At 35.0% G+C, this 22,459-nt stretch overlaps 2 protein-coding genes across 4 annotated transcripts in view; both read right to left on the bottom strand.

Moving 5' to 3' along the window:
* ccdc15 (coiled-coil domain containing 15) overlaps positions 1-676 on the bottom strand; it is a 29,077-nt gene extending 28,401 nt beyond the window's left edge. For both annotated transcript variants that reach the window (XR_015489893.1, NM_001442468.1), the window contains 1 exon segment: positions 225-676. Coding sequence is in view for 1 of the 2 variants with exons in the window: in NM_001442468.1 (NP_001429397.1) it covers positions 225-422 (198 nt within the window). In the remaining variant the exon portion in view is untranslated.
* A 781-nt stretch (positions 677-1,457) lies between these two features.
* On the bottom strand, positions 1,458-21,387 carry hepacamb (hepatic and glial cell adhesion molecule b). Of its 2 annotated transcripts, none has more exon segments than NM_001386850.2 (7): positions 1,458-4,502; positions 6,627-6,697; positions 7,013-7,095; positions 7,182-7,275; positions 11,561-11,842; positions 14,280-14,621; positions 21,234-21,387. In NM_001386850.2, coding segments are annotated over 7 exon segments (1,290 nt in total). In that variant the 5' UTR covers positions 21,322-21,387; the 3' UTR covers positions 1,458-4,172.
* Between the last annotated feature and the right edge of the window lie 1,072 nt (positions 21,388-22,459).

Genomic DNA, 22,459 nt, shown 5'->3' with positions numbered 1-22,459 from the left:
TTGTGGATAACTTTTTTTTATCTTTATTAGGAAAATGGCTCATAAACCACATATTAAACTTTGTATTCTGAAAAAAATGTAAAATGCAGATTTTCCAGTGAGAGTTGGGTTTAGGGGGTAGAATATAGAATTCAATATAAAATGTCTATGCAAGTCCTCATCAAGTTATCTGAACAAGATAGAAGTTTGTGTGTGTGTGTGTGTGTGTGTGTGTGTGTTCTTACTGCGGGATGCTCCTGACACTCTTCTCCGCTCTCGACCCAAACACCCACAGGCGCCACAGCGGGGTTCCTCTCGGCCAACACTTTCACATCTCTGACCTGTCTCCTGCTTCCACAACCTACCATTTTATTCTCCTTCAACAGATTCTTCTGTACTATCGAAAGGCAAACCCTTTCTCTGGCGGTCCTAGCTTGACTCATTTCGGTTTAAAACTGAATGACTGAAGCGTTATCTATCATTTGGCATTGGGGGAGTCACTAAAGTTCAGACATTTTCGATCCTCAACTTTCGACAAGATCGATCCTTGGAGCAGGAACAATTTTTTTTACATGAGTCTGTTTTAATGCACAGCGACTCATACGTTTTGCAAATCGTTTAATTATATATTTATAACTTCTGCAACTGTCTGTCAGAATTAAATCGCCGTTGTCAATGACGTTAACGGAATCAACACACGTTTCTCCCCGCCTATCTATGATTCTATTGGCTATAGCTTTGCAATGGTAAGATTTGATTCGTCGACAATAACGTCAATCATAAATTTAGAGAGTTGGTCACGCCTAGTGTGCTCGTGAATGTATGTTCGATGGGGAAAAGAAAGCCAGCTGGTTTTAGTTCCCTGCATAACAGTTTGAAGCGACACAAATATGATCAAATAGGTCAGTTTTAGAAAGAATTTCACACGTGAAATGTCTTGTTATAAATATAATGTATATTTTGTATAAATTATTTAATTTTTGTCTATAATGAAGTTATTTTAACACCTGACTGCAAACTAAACATGTTTAAAACAGATAAAACTGGTAAACTTGTTAGAAGTTACAATTGAAATAGTCATTGTTATGTTATAACACTCAATTTTGCTTTAAAAACTTTCTTCATGCCTGAAACAGTTTTAGAGACTTTGTTTTTCCATGGGGTAATATATTAGCATTTTGTTCTTTTATTTATGTTTCAGTCTTCAACTGAATCAACAGAAGAACAGCCTGCTCCCTTTACAATGCTTGTTCTCAACGGCCATGCCCATGAATAACAAGGAGACTACTGTGTCTTTTGTGTGAATCAGCATGCCCATTGTCCCCCTGTTTCCAGGAACAGTATGAACTTCAGTGAGAGAGACACTGTTACATAATGCTTACATTATTAGCAGGAGAAACACTGCAACAAAATAACATCAGAAATGTGAAAGATTCCAAGTAGGTCTTCTTCAATGTTTTATTTAACATTTTAACATTCCCTACTTGTCATTTACATTCACCAAAATATTAACAAGCCTAAAAAAATATAATAAAAAAAGAAAAGAAGACAAACTTTCACTGCTCGCTTGACAAAGCCTGGTCTATACAACAGTTTTTGCAGTGTAGTTTGAATAGCCTACTAGGGCAGTTTGAATACATGACAACTGTTCTTCTAGGTCAGTTGATGCAACATGTACCATGAAGCTAGATTAGCTGAGCTAGTTAATTTTCAGTTTAGTTTGAACCATCTTTAGGCTTTCATGTGGCAGCTTGATTTGATTCTCTCTTTGTTTTCATGGTATTAACTGAGCTAGTGTAACCCCACTGGTTCTACACATCCCAACCTGCTCCGAGCTGGTATCAAACCGGCGACCTTCTGCATGGGAGTCGGTTGCTCTAACAAGGAGACTAAAGACCATGGCCTCGAGCATCTGTCGCAAGAGCAGCTTTAGAGGTCAGAGGAGTGAGGTTTACCAGCACAGCACTTACTAGCTGGCCTCCGTTACACTAGCTTAATGGTATCAAAACCCAGACTTGGTGCAAACTAGTTTAAAACTTAAGAAGTTAGTCCGCTAATCATAGTACAGGGCCACTGGCATGCCTTTCAACTTGGCTAAACACACCCACCTGGAAACTTCTCGGATGGCAAGTAAAACTCTGGTTATAGCTGTTTCTGGTGTGTTAAATTGTAATCTTAAAGAGTTAAACTCTTCAGGACAGTGGCCCTAGAACTGAGTTTTCACACCTCAGTTTAACCACTTCTGTAATCAGTTGTCCTCAGAGTGAAAATTCATTTTTGGAAAGGGTTTTAATACAGAAAATAGAGAAAAACATAGAATCTGTGGGTCAGCAAATGATTTCTGAAGAACAGCATGCAGTTTAACAGTTCAGGACAAACAAGGGACTCGTGAACTATCACTAAGCAAAAGACACAACTGTAAATCATTTAGGTTTACTACTCAGTATTAGGATTTAGTGTATTATTAGTTTCTTCTGTGGGCTATATGTAAATGCCATTTTATGTGGAATATTTTGAATATTTTATATTTATTTCAGTACCAAGAAAAATAATGAATTTTATATGACCCCTCTAATAATGGTAAAATAATTACCATTTTGTATATTTTTCAAGGTGTATATACATTTCTGACATAAACTGAACATCTGATTTCAACTGAACAGAAGAAATGAACGGTCGAAGATTTCCAAATAAGATGGAGAATCAGAGCCCCAACCATCAATTACATAATCTGCAAAAAAGTAGCAGTTCTAAGGTGTTTACAACCACAAATGGACTTTCTAGAAAAGGGTCCATGCACCTGTTTAAATCTTCTGAAATTTTTAATGACATTTGTAGTTATGTGCCATTAGCATCTTCCCAGAAATTAAACTACACTTCACAATTACATGGACCAGTTCACCTTTGCCTCAAATGGTTTAGTCAGCCATTCCTATTGTTTCAACCAACTTACTTACTCCCAGGGCCGTTTATATTAAAGTTGATATTTAGCCGCATCATGTTGGTGTTTGGAAACATCTAATATTTATGAGGTGGGTTGTTAGGCCAATGCTCAACCCCCAAACCCCAACCTTAAGGACCAGTACATACACACATAAACTATGGACAATTTGTCTTGTTTACCAATTTGTATGCTAAATGTGTACATTGCTAAATGTCAATGAAAAAATATTCAAAGGCTTTTATTTTCTTAAAAAGCGTTAATGTGAATGCGTCTGAATATTCTGATTGGCTGGAGTAGACGTCTTATGTCGGCGCGTTCTAAACATAAACATTCTCTTTCTGGCAAAATTGCAGCATTCCAGAAAATTGTTACAACTTCCTTTTCCGGAAAATTACAGGCAAAGGTCTGTATGTGTGAATAGGGCTATTGAATATATTTACAATCTGTATATCCTGCATTTTGCATTTTTACAATCTGTAAACACGAGTGGCTTTGTGATCATGCATGGCTGTCACCGGCCACTTTATAGAGCACAACTGTCCAACTTATCAATAACACAAAATTAGCTTACCCAATTCTCCCATGCCAACACGGGGAGATGATGCAAACTCCACACAGAAATGCCAACTGACCCAGCTGGGACTCGAACCAGTGAACTTCTTGCTGTGAGGCAACATCACCCACTGCACAACCGTGCCACCCACCTCAACCAACAGCAATAATTTCTGCATTTTAGTTTTAGTAATTTCAGTATCAATCAGCTCCAAACATGATCTGATCTGCTAATTTTTAGTTACGATTGTTCGAGACCTAAACTTTAAGCATCAACAAAAAACATATGAAAATCCATCGCAAGCTATCGTACATTGTAGAAAACAAGGCAAACAGAACTTAAGCTCAAAACAGTGTCAATTGTAGTGATATATACTATGGGGCTACAGTGTTCAATCAGCACAGAAGTATAAATTAGGCTTTAGATTACCTGTGTCAGAAAATGCATTGAAGGACTGTGCTGGGTTTGCTGGGTGTAGCTAAAAGGCTTTGTCAAGCCAACACAATCACATTTCATCTCTGAAAGTGAAGATTTCCTAGCATGTTAAATCGACCGAACATTCACTATATGTTTTCATCTACTAGTGCATAGTTTTGGAGCGTAGACTCATGTGTATTTACAAATGTACATACATTAATATAAAAGTATCTGTGCATGACTATACAGCATCTGTCTTTTTCCATCATATACAGTAGTCTATGTTTTTGGGGAGCCTCTGGGATCTTGTGGAGGGGTAGAGGGATCCTGAGGCTTTCTGGCTGGATTAAAGGACACAGGGGATCGAGGGGCTTGACCGGACTCCCGGCCATAGGGAGAGGAAGGCGCCGGGGGACTCTCGCTGTGTCCTCTCCTGCGGCGGTGATGCGGTGGGGATTTGGTGGAGGTGCGAGGGTATCGGCGAGAGGAGCGAGCTGGCGGCTCCAGTGAGTCAGATGGAGGAGGTATTGAGCTGCTGTAGCTTGGAGGACTGCTGCTGTTGGAGGTGCAGGTTTCACATGCTGATGCCGGTTCGCCAGGAGGAGAATCCTGGAGATGTCAAGTGAGGCATTTTACACGCCTACATCAGTTACAGCTCTTTCATATTAGCAAGACGGTAACACTATAGATTGTTGCCAGCAAACCACATAGGAAGTAAACTGAATATACATCTTACCTTTTAAAGTAATAATCTAAGAGAACAATATAACATGTTTGGGGTAACCATCACCACTTTAAAGCACATAAATGTTATATATACCTTGTAATTATTGGGGGGTTGGGATGGGTCTGGTGATCACCTGTGTTTTGGAATTGGAAAAACTGTATCTGATTGGACAGTTAAAAGATTTAACTTGCGCCATCTGTCTCTGTGGGATAGCAGCATAATAACAATAAGTGACATCCGAGGACTCGCCACAGATGACTGGTGGGGGAGGGGGATGTGGGGTTAAAGTCCCTGGCATCTGGCTGTGATCAATACCTTTCATTACAGTTTGGACCACAGTGCCATATATATATATATATATATATATATATATATATATATATATATATATATATATATATATATATATATTAAAAACAACCTAACGTTTTCCCAGAGATGGGTTGCGGCTGGAAGGGCATCCGCTGCGGAAAAACGTGCTGGATAAGGCCCCAATTACACAAGTGCGTTTTAGTTTTAAAACGGCGTTTGAGATCAAAAACGATCTGCGTCCACACTAGCGTTTCACCTAGCGTCTCTGAACACATCTCCGTCCACACTACGCCACCTAAAACATATATCACGTGACCATTTGTGCACTCTGAGCATTCGCGTTCTAGTATAAACAGAAAGTATGCGTCTCGCTCGGCATTTGGTTATTGTTAGTCAACAAACGCCTGTTGAACATTAAACATGGTAGCAAAGAAAGCAAGAGAGGTATTTTTGTGGACAGACGACGAGGTTGAGTTGTTACTAAACGTAACAAATGAATAACTGCACAATGGTGCCTAAAACAGACAATAGTGCAAACAACGCTCCCATTTCTGTGCCCATGTTGTTGTTTACAGAACTGTCTTCCGGTAGCGTTAAAGCCATGTGTTATGGTCATGTGATAGGGACCATCAGCAGTCCAGCCTCCGTTTTCAGATGTCTCCGTTTTTCCTCATCCACACTGAAATGGAGCAGCAGTGTTTTGGAATGAAAACGGTCCCTCCTGCGTTTTCAAAACGCTCCGTTTTCGGCGCTCGAGAACTCCGGCGTAGTGTGGACGGATGGCGTAACCATAGCAAAACTTATACGTTTTAAAACAAAAATGCATTAGTGTAAACGGGGCCTAAGTCCATAGTGAAAACACCCGAAAAGTAAGTAAGTAAGTAAATAATTCCAATAAAACATTTGTTTTTAAGTTGTTTTCTGCCACTGTAACGCAGAAAGGCCTTTGTCCCGCCCTTACGTTTCACGCAAATCTAGACAAGGTCGACTGTGATTGGTCACTTTTTATGTCAGTCAATTTCCCGCTTCGGAATCCTGGTATATTTTATACATTATGTAAACTTTTTTAAAGTATATTATATATTTCTGATGAAATAGTGACTGTTTTGGTCTATTTTAGCAGCGAGAATAGATCCGATGAATCCAAACAAAGATCACAAATTTGCACTTTTTTTTTTCTCAGTTTTTTCAGTTTTTTTCTCCCATCCTGTAGCCTATTGGTATATAGTAATTTTTGCTTCAAAATGTTCCATGTTTTTACTGGTTACACTCAGTTTTTTTCCCATTGTTTCTCATATAGTAAATCAATAACATTTACAGGGTCTAAAGAAAGTAACCTTATTACTTTTACTTTTGCCCAAACATTTCATATTGCCCCGTGAAACTTACACATTCCTACTGTGTAAATTCAGTTTACTTATTAAAATTGCAGGCTGTAATCAAAAGCATTGCCAACAAGACTATAACACAGAAACACAATCATCTCAAAGTTTGTTCTGCTGTGTATTAGAATATGTGGTAAAACATGAATATTAATATGTGAAGCAGTCATGTGGTTGCAGGTTTGGCCTTTGCTCTCTGACTCACAGACAGCTTCACTAAGGAAATGGAGCACTCATCCACTCAAAAGCCTATTTTTAAACAGAAAGCCGGTGTGATGGGAGAGATGCAATTAAATAATGATGTCATAATACCTTTTCCTTTAAAATGTAGAGCGATACAGGATTCCTGCGCTCGTGGTCAGTCATTATGGGGATGGCATCTTCTTGAAACAAAAATTAACATAATTACATAAGTATAATGAATTATAATAAAATCCATTTGTAATATATATAGAAACAATATACAATTCTTTTATACGATTATACAGGTAAACCATAATGAGGAATATTTCCAGTATAGCTTATTAAATCTATGCCACAAAGGATTAAGGCACTTCTAAGGGCAAAAGGGGGTCTAACCCAGTACTAGTAAGGTGTACCTTCTAAAGTGGCAGTTTAGTGTAAAATTTAAATTAAAATATTCAATGTAGACAGTATCAATGTAAAATGAAGTAACAACAGAATTATATATTACATACCCTCTGGCTTGACATCATGGTACCTAATGTGGTGGTTTGGTGGAATAGTTCTTGGTATAGATTTGGACTTCTGTCTTTTTGATCTGTTAATAAATGTATATGAATGTTTATCCACACAAATAGGGTTACTTTAAGGATAGATGAGGGGTAAAAAAAAAAAAATTCATACTTTTTTGTTGGTTTCCAGCAAGCACACACAGTTACAAGGGTGATGAGGAGGAAGATGCCCACTGTAGACAGTATGATATAAAGGGAGCTCCTTTCTGCAAACATAATGACATTATAAGCCATTTTAGTTATTAAAAAGTTGCACAGGAAAAACGCTTACCAAGCCCATTGAAAAAGTATGCCTTTACCAGCATTTTTGCAAAACTCATACATTTATTTTGCGGATGTTTTTTAGCTTCAAACACGATTATGTTTTTGGGGCAGATTATTAGTTAGAGCTAAATGATTCTGGCTAAACTAATAATTAGAATTATTTGACCATTCTGAATCAACGATATAAGTAATAACAAAATAAAGTTATTTGTACAGCAAACGTACCATATTTAACGACCATTATTAAGTTGCAATAAATCTGTTGGTAATACTTTATTTTGATGGTCCATTTGAGTATTAGTTGAATGTCTACTTAATATCTGTTGATACTGATCCTTCAACAGACGTTTAACTGACTATAAGAAACAAGTACCCTAAACCTAACCCCAACCCCAATCTAACAGTCTACTTATAATCTAATGAGAATTATTTGGCATGTAGATGCAATGGAACTTAAATTCAACAGACGGACTATCAAAATAAAGTGTGACCAATCTTTTTTTTAGGAAAAAATGCTGTTTTAAGGATATTTCATGCTTTTAAGCAAAATATATTGGAAGCTTTTTTAACATTTAATCTATGAAGCATCTTAATATTTACAGTTGAAGTCAGAATAATTAGCTCCCCTTAGATTGTTTTTTCTTTTTTAAATATTTACCAAATTATGTTTAACAGAATAAGGAAATTTTCACAGTATGTCTGATAATATTTTTTTCTTCTGGAAAAAGTCTTATTTGTTTTATTTCAGCTAGAATAAAAACATTTTTAAAATTTTTAAACACCATTTTAAGGACAAATTTATTATCCTCTTTATATTTGTTCTCGATAGTCTACAGAACAAACCATTGAATACAATAACTTGTCTAATTACCTTAAACTGTCTAGTTAAACTAATTAACCCAGTTAAGCCTTTAAATGTCACTTTAAGCTGTATAGAAGTACCTTAAAAATATCTAGTCAAATATTATTTACTATCATTATGGCAAAGATAAAATAAATCAGTTATTAGAAATGAGTTATTAAAACTATTATGTTTAGAAATGTGTTGAAAAAAAATCTGCTCTCTGTTAAACAGAAAGTGGGGGAAAAATAAACAGGGGGGCTAATAATTCTGACTTTAAGTGTATGTACAAGCTACTAGTAACTATTTTTATTTTTATTAAATGTTTTTTAATAGAAAATATTTTAATAAAAAATATTTTATTGCTAATAATGCAAATAAATGCATTGTATAATAATGTATAATAATGCAAATAAATCAAAATGTGTTTATCCAATAGATAAATAAATTTGAGGAAGGACACTATTTAAAGTAAACTGAATTTAAATGAGCTGCCTTTTAAAGCATGTGTTACAACCTCTGTCTGTTACAGCTTACCCATCAGGTGGGGTAAATAGTAACATTTTTACTCCTGACACTTTTGGCAATAATGCAAAGAAACCATGGATCCGGCAGTCATGCTTTCAGTGCTCATTTGTAGGAGAGGCTTGTGTGTTGTTGGAAAAAAATGTGGCTTGTCTAACTTCTTTACTTTGTTCATTATTTAGCCAAAACCAAAAAGTGTACTTGCACTCTTTTATTACATGAGCCTTTTTATAGTGCATTTCAATACTCAATAGAACTATTCTATTGTTAACTATAGTAACAAATTTTAGTGCATTTGACTTTTACTGACTTTTCTTTGTGCATTTGAACTGTCATTGAGATATAAATCATACAGTTTTGTCTAGTTTGCATTTCAATTGTGAAAAGTACATTTTGAATAGGCCTAGTTATTCATTAGGTTCTAGAACAGGGGAGGGCAAACTTGGTCCTGGAGGGCCGGGGTCCTGCACAGTTTAGCTCCAACACTAATAAAAAACACCTGAACATGCTAATCAGGAAAATCTAGCAGGTGTGTTTGATTAGAGTTAAAGCTAAACTGTGCAGGACACCAGCCCTCAGGACAAAGTTTGCCCACCCCTGTTCAAGAAATAGTAATTATTATTTATACAGCATTTTTTGTAATTATTTCTAGTAACAGTTCTTATCTAGATATTTACAATTGCTTTTAAGTGGTATTATGTCTAATCCAAATATCAACAGTAGATTGAAAACTTTAAAACTTGAAATGCTTTTCCTAAAAATTTAACTAACACTTTATTTTGATGGTCCCTTTAACGCATTTTATTGAATTTAAGTTACATCTTCTACATGTATCTCTACATGCCAACTAATTCTCAATAGATTATGAGTAGAATGTTAGGTTGGGGTTAAGGTTTAGGTAGGGAATAATGTATGTTGACATGTTCTTGCAAAGTTTCTTATAGCCAATTATTGACGGAGCAGTATCAACAGATATTAAGCATACAGTCTACTAATACTCAACTGAGAAGTAACTGACATGTAGTTGCAATGCAACTTTTAGTCAACAAAATGTGCAATAAGGACCATCAACATAAAGTGTTACCACTAAACACACAGAACGAAGAATAACTATGAAAAGGCATGGACACAGCAATTATTGCACCTGACCTTTACTAATTATTCATTTACAGTAGTTTCAAATTTTAAGAGAGAAGGTTGTTTAAATCAATCACACTATGCGGGTTACCAATAAACATTGTGCTCCTGAAATTACCAGGATTTGCATCATTATTTAATGCCTAAAAAGCATGTTTTATATGTTGTGCTTGAAACGGAGGCAGTTGGTGTTGCCAGGAGGAGGCACTGCAGAGAACAGTAAGTGTATGGAGTGTATGTCAAATATGTAATTTATGATTTGCTTCAGGAATGAATATACAACATAGAACAAACAACTACACTCTCAGAAAAAAGAGGTACACCGTGGTACAAATAATGTTTCCTAAGGAACAGTTTTGCACCCTTGTAAAGGTTGTATGGTACAGAAAATACCTCTTGAAATGAAAGTACACAATTATTCTCATTAATAGTGTTGGACAAGTCCTTTATTACAGCACCTATGAAAATAAATATGACTGGAAAGGCAAAGTGACTTCATGAATAATTTCCATATTAAAACAAGAATCATAATTTTTAATCATGTTTAAAAAAAACTCATAAACATAAATTATTAAGTTCTATAATACAAAACAAGTTGTAAAACAAAAACTATAAGTATTGTAAACTAAACATATAAGGCATTTTGACACTGTTAGGTTCAAAGTGTCTTATCACTGTGGCGGTACCATTATGGATCAGATTTGTATCTTTGATGAAGGTACAATATAGTATCTGCAGGTTTAAAAACCAAAGGTACTTTTTTTTCCCCATGGTACAAATCATGTGTTTGAAGGTACAAACTGCTATGATATAAATTTGTTTCTTTGTCCTAAGGTACAATTCTGTTTCATAAAAAGGTACTGCCCCAGTGACAAGGGTTTGTATCTTCTTTGGTACAACATTGTACCATTTTTTTCTGAGAGTGTAGGGTGAGTAACGTAATCCCAGCACAATTTTATTTTCCTCCGACAGCATACGATGTGTTCTACTTGTGCCTGAACTGTTAAATCACAAACAAAATCAACATAATAGATCATAGTAAATTCTGTGTGCCTTAGTTTGTACAGTTATTGTATTTTCCAATATGAAAATTAAATGTTATGTCATTTTCTCATCAGCTTAGTCCCTTTATTAATCTGGGGTCACCACAGCAGAATGAACCGCCAACTTATCCAGCAAGTTTTTACGCAGTGGATGCCCTTCCAGCCGCAACCCATCTCTGGGAAACATTCACACACACATACAGTACGGACAATTTAGCCTACCCAATTAACATGTACAGCATGTCTTTGGACTGTGTGGGAAACTGGAGCACTCGGAGGAAACCCACGCGAACACAGGAAGAACATGCAAACTCTACACAGAAACGCCAACTAAGCTGAGGCTCGAACCAGCGACCCAGCGACCTTCTTGCTGTGAGGCGATAGCACTACCTACTGCGCCACTGCTTCACCCTAGATGTTATGTCTTTCTTCTTAAATATGCACATTTATCATCTGCAGAAATTTCTACCTTACTGGCGCAGTTTTGGAATTGCACTCTTATGCAAATTTGCCCTCATGTTAGAAGTCATGTTAGAAGCAAGTAGCAATTTAATATAATTCTTTCCAAAAATGTCACCACATAATTTCCAGAAGCTTGAGTTGCACTAAATACTACTGCTACTACTACTATTAATAAAAAAAATAATTATAATAATGATAGTTAAAATGACTTATTCTTACTGTAAACGGTGAGTCTGATTGCTGGACTTCTCATGCTACTAATTGGGTTCTCCACCATACAGCTGTAGACGTCATCATCTGACATCTGTACACGTGTGATGGTTAGCACCTTCTGATCTGAAGACAGCAGCAGACGCGTCTCATTTAGCAATGGATGGCCACCTTTTGCCCAGCTGTAGATGGCCTTTGTCCCTGTGTCATGAGTGCAGTTTAACGTGAAGTTCTCCGTCAGTTCCAGAACAGTGGAGGCCAACATATAGACGTGTGGTTTAGAGATAGGCTCTGTCAAAGTGTCAGAAAGAATTTTATTAACATGATTTAATGGCATGATAATGATTCTGAAATATCTACACCGGTCAATGTTTTAATGTGATGAAAGGATACTGAAAAGTCCCTGCTTTACCTACAATGTTTGAAACTTTTGCACTGCTCTGTTCAACTCTATTAAGAAACGCTCTGCTGTGAAATGACAAAAAGATTTAAAAGGTAGCTTGTTCCGCATCAGCCCTCTAACAGTGTTTTTTATTCACAAAATGATTGTGATGGCCAATCAAATTAAAGTAGGCAGGGTTTATGTTTCAGAGAACTGCAGCCTGGTAATTTCAGTGTGGAGTGTCAGTGCAACAGTTGAGTTCCAGAAGTAAAAACTCCAGTCCTGCATTAATTTAACTTATTTTAAAGACCTTATTTTTAATTAATACATTTATGCAGAAAAAAAAAAACATTGCTAAGCTACATTGTCCACGAATGCAACTCTCATTTTCACATGTTCCACCATTTTGTTTAAATAGCAAATCTATTTGCACCACTTTGTAGACTCATGGGTGTGCTGGTCTAAAAAGGAGGTGTGTTGAGGGGCATCGTTGACGTGTTGCTTTTAAATCTGCGTCATTGACCAACTGAAAGCAGGTCTAAAGTCCAGAGCAGGATGTGTTAGTTATGCAATTATGCGGGTCCAACCGCTTACACATTACTTAATACTATTTTTTGACCATACTTTGTTATTATTGTTCATTTACTCATTTACTGGAAATTAGAACCAAATTTAGAAATAGTTTTGAAACAAATCTTTGCGCTTAGCAAATAAAAGTAAATATGTAGGCTAATTGAAGTCTTCAGTGGAGTACAACACTGTTTCCTTATCCATGAAAGTAAAGGAGCAAAGTAAAGTTTGAAAGTAAAGTAAAGAGAAAGAGGTTGAATGGAGGAGGCTCATTCTTTATCCTTGCACTGCAGATGACCTGTTTTCTCTCTAGTGAAGCGTTCAGTTTTTTCACTTACAAAGTCCGCCATGTAAATAACAAATGTGCCATGGCGCAACACAACTGTCTCTTAAAGAGAATGAAATAAGACTCTGATTGGTTTTATGCACACTACACTCAAAACACACATATAATTTGTAAGAGAATAAGCACAACCCTGTTAGATTATGCGCCAGGCGCAGAGCATATTTTTCGGTCTTTAAAATATCAAAAGTAAATTCAGACATTCGGCTTTTGTGCCATGTGCTTAAGACTTAGATTGCTAAAATAGATTGTTAAAAGTGTTCGCATTCAGAAGGAATTTCAATGTCTTGAAAACAAGATGGCAACCACAGCGAAATCCTACTTGTGTCTAAATAAATAATTACATAATTGTTTATTGAAGTTTGTATACATGACAAAAATCAAAGTTATTTGTTTCATTATTAATAGTGTCTGTTAAGTGTTTAATAACTTTCATATAGTCTAACTAAGAAGTTGAAAGTATAAATCCTTTTGACGGATAGAGTATATCAACCAAGAAAGCACAAACAAAACAGCCTCCATTCCAGTACTCAAATTCACTGTCTCGTTTTCATTCACTCCTTTATATGGACTATATTATCTTCTGTAGGAACTAATGTAGGGAATAGTGAATGAGGGTATATGGGGCAATTTTACGCTTAAAAAAGGGTAGAGAAACTTTAAGAAGCTTTAAAGGACTTTTCAGGGTTTTTCAGTTAGCAGAACTTTCAGTTAACAGATTATTTATACAGTAACAGTGAAATATCCATAACCGCCCAAGGGAACTGCTCAAGAACCAAATATTTTTTATGTGGTTATAAGTTTTAATTGTTAAATTGGATTTAAAATTGATCAAAAAGTATTGTTTAAAATATTTGTCCTTACTTCATTCATTCATTAATTTTCAGCGTAGTCTCTTATTTATCAGGAGTCACCACAGTGGAATCAACTATTCCAGCATATGTTTTACTGAGCGGATGCTCTTCCTGTCACAACATAGTACAGGGAACACTAATACTCATTCATTCACACACGCACTTATACAATATGGACAATTTAGTTTATTCAATTCACCTATACCGCATGTCTTTGGACTGTGGGTGAAACCGCAGCACTAGGAGGCAAACTCACACCAACACATGGAGAACATGCAAACACCACACAGAAATGCCAACTGGGTCAGCCGGGACTCGAACCAGTTCTTGCTGTGAGGCCACAGTGCTAACCACTGAGCCACCATTAATCCTTTCCCGATTAATTACAATTGGAAAACACATTGACCTATCAATATTGTTATCATTAATACTTTTACTTTTGCTTTATTTTAATTAAATAAATTCACCCTTACTAATCATAAGATGACAACATCTGAAAGATAATCTACAATGTCTGTTTTTCTTTTAAAAATTTCAATTTCAAAAATGTCAATTAAAAAAAAAACACTTCAGTCTCACCATCCACAGTGAGATTGATGTTGCGCTCTCCAGTGAAGGTGTCATCTGTGATGGAGATCTCGACTTCGTAAGTGCCCTCATCAGAGAGCCTGAGGTTGTGGAGCAGCAGTGTCCCGTTTTCAAACACCAAGATCCGGTCTCTGTATTCTGGACGCAGGTTACCGATGATCTCTGTGCCGATGGACTGGACCACTGTGACAGGTTTGTCCCTCTTCAGCTGCCATTTGATCACAGGAGAGTCCTGACTGGTGCTTGAGTAGCGGACAGAGAGCAGAGCTTCTCCACCCACGGTGCCTCTGATCAGAGTCTCCAGACTGGTGATGTTCACCCCCTGAACAAATGCTGGGACACAAGCATTTCATCACATAAACATTCATTCATTCATTCATTTTCTTTTTGGCTTAGTCCCTTTATTAATCTGGGGTTGCCACAGAATGAATGAACCGTCAGCTTATCCAGCATATGTTTTATGCCCTTCCAGAGCGCCTGGAGGCAACCCACGCGAACACGGGGAGAACATGCAAACTCCACACAGAAACGCCAACTGTCCCAGCCAAGGCTCGAACCAGCAACTTTCTTACTGTGAGATGAACGTGCTTCCCACTGCACCACATGTAGCCATCACATGAACATCTCATCAAAAATGTGGGGTCAAATTTGTATATAGCGCAAAAATACACTGGTAATCTATTGACACTTGTGTAAATTAAAGAACATAATGGTGTGAAAAGCATAGTTCAATCAAAAATGGAATTTTTCCTACTATTAACTTAGACTCTAGTGGTTCTAAATCTTTTTAAGTTTCCTTATTCTGTTGCACACTAAAAATATATATTTTGAAGAAAGCTAAAAACCAGTAACCACTGTAGTGCCACTGTAATTTGTTAATGGTAGTATCATCATTAATGGTCTATCTACAACTGATAGGGAAAAGTCACTAAAATGCTCACACTAATACAAACAATAGACCATTTTATTTTAAGGCAGGGTGTCAATCCATGTGATTGGTTTGGGCCTGGGTGCGTCCGGCCAAGCTCCTCTGTTTCGATGATGTCACGTATTTCCGGGATAGTGATGTCATTATATCCACATGCAGCGAAGCCGCAAAACGAAACAGACGTCAAAATGGAAAAACGTCGCTGAAAACAACCATGTAATTTATTCCTTCAAGGTTTGTTTTTTTCTGAGCTTATCAGAGTTATGTTGCATGGTTGTGCTCCATTGATTTATTTAACTACTGTGTATTAAGTTAAAGGTTTGATACTGATTAGAACTTAAAGTGGCGATGAGGCTTAAAATATTTTGAGAAGGTCTTTTAAGATTCTTAAAAAGGTATTGAAATTACCTTTAGGATTCCTGCATATACCCTGTTATAGTCTGTGGAGCCAATTCCTTAAAAAAAGAACGACTCACAAAGTGACATTTTGAATTATTTTAGATTGTTGTAAAAACAAAAGATGAAAAACTTAAAATAGCAACAGGAAATATTAAAACAATTTTTGACCACTTTTTATAGCCTAATTTTGATAGAAAAATGCTCTTCCTGTGACAAATTTCAGTTATGGTATAATTTGTATCTTTATTTTAATGTATTTTTATTGGTCAGTTACCTACAAAATAAACAAAAAGAGGAATACATTTTAGGTGAAGTGAAGTACTAGCAATACCTTTTTCAATAATAAGGGAATTAAGAACTAAATTCAGGTAGGCCTACTATAATGTAAAATATAGTATTTCTGACAAATTTCTTTATAATTTGAGTTATGAATTAAAGTATTGCAATACTACTTGGCATCGTGATACATCAGCTGGGACAGTATCATAAGGTGGTAAATGGTATATACCGACTAATACAAAAAAATAATAGATCAAAAACCACACTTCTCCTAAGTATATGTTTTGGATTTGATGAGCATATCATGCAAAATAAAATTTCTGGAATTATTTTTCTAAGACAAAGTCTTGTGATTTTCTCCCTCTCCTTGTTTGTGGAGAAGGTCTCATGATCACAGGTACTGAATGAGGTCTAACACCTAACTATTTTAAAAATTACACATACCAATTCTTTTTTTTTAAATTGTAAATTAATAGACAAAACATAGTATAAGTGATTTATTTAAACACAAAAAGTACATTGTGTGAATGGAGTTCAGTGCATATGCTATGCAGCATAAAAGTTTGAGTGTAGAATATTGTATGCATTAATGTATGAAATATGCTTAAATATTTGAGTAACTTTTTATGTAGTTAGTGCATATTTTAGTTAAATAATAATAATAATAATAATAATAATAATAATAATAATAATAATAATAATAAAAACACAAGTGTTAAACAAAACAAACTTTCCTGCACTAAGACAATAGTCATGTGGTGTAGAAGCTGTGAAATAGGTAATTATCCTCATGGCTCATAATCAAATGGCTGATGGTTCGATTCATTCAAGCAGTGACCCATGTAATTACGCTTTTGAGAAAGGCACTTCACCTCAGGCTCCTCCAGGAGGAATGAAACTGTAATAAGTGCACTGTGGGACTTTTGAAATTAAAGTGCCTTATAAATGACACAGTTACATAAAGTATGACTGATACCAATTAGATGTGTACATTTATGACATTTCTAAATAATAATTCGGGATTATTTTTTTCAGAAGCTACAGACCTTTTTTATTTTTGAATCTGATTTATTTGTGAATCTGGGAGTGAATCACTACATTTAATTACATTAGTTTGATTAAAAAAAAAAAAAAAAACTATATGCAAATCAGAGAAAACAAAACAGAATAATCCATAGGTTTGCACACTACAATTCCACAAATCTTGGAAACTGTAAAATACATAGAAAAACAACGAATACATTTTAAACTTATGTGGATTACTTAAAGTTTACACATGGATGTGCCCAGAGCTGAAGATCTCATCTGGTGCACTTAGATTGCTGCTAATTGGTGAAATTTACAGTACAGCAAAAAGGGTAGGTTCATTTTCAGCTGTTAAAAATCAACATCAGAATACTGAATTAAGGAAATTAAAGTAATTTTTATCTCTGGATCATTTCACTAAAGGGGCTAGATAAGGGATTTCGACTAAAGTGCAGGCTTTTTTAACAATGGTGTAAAGTAACTTGTTACAAATACTCACGCTACTGTAATTGAGTAGTTTTTCTCAGAAATTGTAATTTTGTAAGTTTTTTTTTTTTTTAAATGTGAACTTTTACTTTCCCTTGAAAACATTTTAGTGCCGTGTCTGTACTTTTACTCCACTACTTTCCTTCAACCTGCAGTCACTACTTTATTTTTTCCTGTCTATGGGGATTAAAAAAATCAGTCCTCTTTATTCCGGTCCAATCAAATCACACATAGAAGGTAAATTGCATCGTAATGAACTACCTTAAGACATGGGCGATTTATAATTGCCGCAAACTGTTTGGAAGCCTTAGATGCCCAAAATCTTTACATCTATTGACCCAGCTCCCACATTCCCACATTGACTGTTCACATGCATGTCACTGATGAGAAGATGATGGATGTTTACTGTATAATGACCGAAATGGCCTCAAACACCCAGCAGGCACAAAATGTCAACATGATGTCAGATTGATGTTGTACCCCAACGTTATGGGCATGTTGCATTTTGTTTGGAAATGCCAATCGGGTTGACGTCCGAAGTCAACGTCAGGCCAACATCAATGTCCATTGTCCAACCTAAAATCAACCAAATATCAACATCTAATGATGTTACAGCTTGACATTGTATGGACGTTATCAACATAACGTCTATCGGATGTTGGATTTTGGTTGCCATACCTGATGAATAAATGTCAGTATTTGACGTCAATATGATGTTGATGTAAAATGTTGGTTTAACATTGGATTTCAAACACTTTCTAACATAACCTAAAATAAACCAAATATCCATGTCAATTGACGTTATTATTGGAGATCAAAAAAACGTTGTCCTTAGACACTGGCTAGATATAGAATTTTGGTCACCTGACGTTACAACCTAAATCTAACCTATTATTAATGTCTTATCACGATGTGTACCTGCTGGGCAATAACTAAATCCACTATAGAATGTTACGTTTACACACATCCACAAACTACATGTAAATACATGTTTTTTACAGCCTAATATTCACTACTTACTTTTCTTGGGTACTTTTAAAAGGTCTACTTGTTACTAATACTTTAAAAAATTACAACAGGTACTTTTACTCTACTTGCACCACATTTTTAGGTAAATAATAGTACTTTTACCGAAGTATGATTTTCAGTACTCGTTCCACCTCTGACTATGTTACAGGTTTATCTTATAATCCAGTAAAAGGCATAGACTGCTTTGTCTGGCAGACATACAGAAATTTTGTGAAAGGGTAAAAACAATACAATGCAATGGCACAACAAAATGCATCTACAGTATAAAGTGCAGTCAAACTAAAAAAAGTCAATTTTTTGTTTAAATAAATACAGAAACTTTACCCTCATTTACAGATATGCATATTAAAAAATTCTGTATTTTTAGATTTTTTCTGTTTCTAACATTATATTAATGTACAAAACTATTTTTACCCTTGCTAGTAATATCAACAAATGCCAAAACTTCAGAGATTTATTCTTTCTTTTGCTCTGTAAATATTCTTAGGGTCACGAAATGAAAGATTGTCTCTGTGTTTGTCTGATAAGCAGCAGAATAAAGCCCAATTCCCTGGTAACTGCTTACAGTGCGAAAGGCCTGCCAGAGACGAGCACAAAAGCTTGAATTGTTTGGCCCAATTTCCTGGCATGAAAAGATGCCACAGAGCAACAAACAATCAGTGTGATTAGATGAAAAGTGACACACGGGGCTCCTGTGGCTCTGTTGATGACAACATTGGCTGATTGTACAACACAACACAGCTTCTAAACTATGTGAGGATGGCATTGGCTTTCATGATGTGGTGAATATGAATATGAAGTAGAGTGTAAGTCTATGCATCTTTGTCTTTCTTGTAACATTTTGTGTTGATAATATTGGACACTGCTGGGTAGATATTATACACATTATTACGCCCAATTTATACACTAAATTACTACAGTTATGAAAACAAAAGGGGTTTCATCACCACACATTCTTTTTTCCGCTATTAATGGCTTAATACTGTAGATTTTTACAACAATTTACAGAAGACACACATTACAATGCAATTCAGTATAAATCTTGTCAGGCACATTTACAACAAAAACATTGGGTGACATGTTAAAAAAATTAAGGCTCAATACTCAATTTAAACTCAATTTGTGAAGTTTTTTATAAACTAATTTCGAGAGGATTACATGCTTATGATTGCTTGCAGCCGGCCCCGCATTATTCAATTTATGATTCACCAATCAGATGATTCCTAAGCCACTATACAGTAAATACCCTAAGTACCATATGACAGCCATCCTCATTTTGAAGAATGCCCCCTTCCACCCCTACTCCTTCCTTCTTTTCTTATTTCTTCCAGGACAGCATGGCAAACAAGCTTTATAATCAATCATCAGCTACTGTAAGTGTGAACTCTTGAAAAGAATCAAAGTGCAGCACCAAAGTAATATTTCAGTCTTTTTGCTTTGCTGCTATCTTTCAAACCTCTACAACTTATATATATATGTTGCCTTAACTTATTTTAGTAACTTATTTTAGTAAGCAAATCAAGCAAGTAGCAAAATATTTTTTTAGTTATACAAAGGTTAATATTTTAATGAGTTTTAATGATGTAAGTTGAGATGACTTTGTTTTTTTAATATTTTAAAATCTAATACAATTATGATTACTCATTCTTGAATGTGTTTAATACTTACAGGTCAGAATAAGTACACTGTAAAAAAAAGCTTATACGACAGAAAGTCGTGACAACTAATGCTTTTATGTTACTTTAATAAACTTTATTAAGTAATTCAAGTATCAACTGATTTGATGCTGATTTGATCAACTTTTTAGCTATACAAAGTTTAACATAACATTTTGTCTGATTGATTTAAGTAAAGACGAATAGAAAAGTTTATTTGATTCAACTAAAGAATTTAGGCAGGAAGATATTTTTTAATACAACATAAAGTAAGTGTTCTCTTTCATTTTTACATTTTTACAACACCAAAGCAATAGTTGAACCATTTATTCATTCATTAATTCATTTGGGAGTCCTATTGCAATATTCCAAACTGTTTAATACATTTTGTGACTTAAAATACATTACTGCCGTTGCATTCTATGACCAAATATTAAACCATCTGCCATTTATTTAGAATTCTGTTGGATTTTAAATGATCAAACAACAGAAAATTAGATATTCAATTAAAAAGTATTGTGGAAAAATATAGTCGCTAACACAAGCTACTGAATTATCTTGTAAGAATGGTTGCTATCCTCATTAGCATAACTTAATTTCTGTATGTTCTCTAAACATTTTAAAACAAGGAACATTTAAAATATTAAAACCTGTTTACAGACATATAAAAGTTAAAACATTTAGAAGGAAAAATACAGAATGTAAAACATAATGTAAACACGAAACACTCTAATAACATTACTGCAAGTTTGATCATGACGCTGAATCAAACTTCCTAGAATGCTAGTTGAAGATCGGAAAATGTTGGCTAGGTTAATGATTTATCAGAAAATCAGAAAAGCTCTAAAAATATATGCCTATTCTATGCTATGGAGTTCACAACTTAAATGAGGCACGTAAAAAGTTCCATATTATTCCATATTAACATGTACTGTAATATGGCATAGTTATTTCCTATGTTTCTACTCATAACAGCCTCCTTAGAACTTGACATATGACAAATGAAGAACAGACAATATGACAATGAACAGACAATATGAAAATAAGAAACTCAACCACCAGCCAGTGCATGTCTAAAGCTCTTTGTCGGGGCAAACAGATTGGAATTTTGAATTAGGAAAAACTTAGAATTGTTCCTCTTACCTGAGTGAATGAGAACAGTAAGACTGAAGAGGAGATGGGCTGCAGAAGTGGCTGATGCCCAAGAGAAAGCTCCCTTCTCTGCCTTCATCTTGGGTCTAACTTTCACAGTCTTCCCAAAACAATTACCATGATTTGTTCAGTCTGAGCACGTCCCCCAACTCAGAGTCCAGCCATTCCTTCTGAGGCAGACAATGCTGTACTGGACACGCACACACACATAAACACACTCATGTGCATGTGTACAGTACATGCATTCATACAAATCTTGCATTATGATGGCATGTTTGTGAGTCGTTGAATAGCTATGTTTGTGTAAGAGGGGATGCTTATATGCTATGTATGTGTGGGGAGCTTGTTTTTACTTCACAGCCTGTAAATTAAACAATAGGTTAACAAATACAATATATATATATATATATATATATATATATATATATATATATATATATATAGACATCTGTACACACTTTACAGTCCCTCCAGGATATTGCAGGAAATTTTTTAAAAATATATTTGTAGCCTGAAATCACCATTCCTTTACCTATTGCAATTGTGTTTTGCTGTGAAAATACACCAAAATCTTGGTAAACATTTTTTTTAGCTCTAGAACTCAAAAAGACATCTATACAATCATGTCAAAATATATCAAAATGCTAGTTTTTATTCATCTGAAAACTTCAATTGCTAATGACAATTTTTTTTATGATTTTGTATGACTACAATTAATTTAACCTACCTTGATATCAAACTAAATCTACAGTCCTGCAATCATTTTTTGACATTGACACCAATGTTGACATCAAGGCAATCAATTGAGTATTTTTTACATGTTTTTTTTATGTTGAAATTCAAGAGGAACTGACTTTATATTAAAGTATCTTTAACTAATCTGTTGGAACATTTATTCAAAAAAATATTTTATTAATTAATAAAAATATATTGTTTTAAAGTAAATAAATATATATTTTCAAGAAATTTAAAGAAATAATATTCAAATAAGCATTCTAATCGCCACATTTTAGTTAACATAAACAATGCTAATAGGTGTGTTGGGCCCAAAGTGTGCCAAGAAAATATATACAGTTATAGTATATTTATAGTTTCAGACAGCAGACTGAACCTCTTTTACAAAGCAAGATGGATCCATGTTGTTTACATCAAATTCTGACCCTGCCTTCTGAAATTGCAGCAGAAATGAGTAATAAATTCCAATTATCTGTTGACCA

This window comes from Danio rerio, chromosome 5 (assembly GCF_052040795.2).
Source record: "Danio rerio strain M-AB ecotype USA chromosome 5, GRCz13ab, whole genome shotgun sequence".
Lineage (NCBI taxonomy): Eukaryota > Metazoa > Chordata > Actinopteri > Cypriniformes > Danionidae > Danio > Danio rerio.
This window is presented reverse-complemented; position numbering and strand designations above follow the sequence as displayed.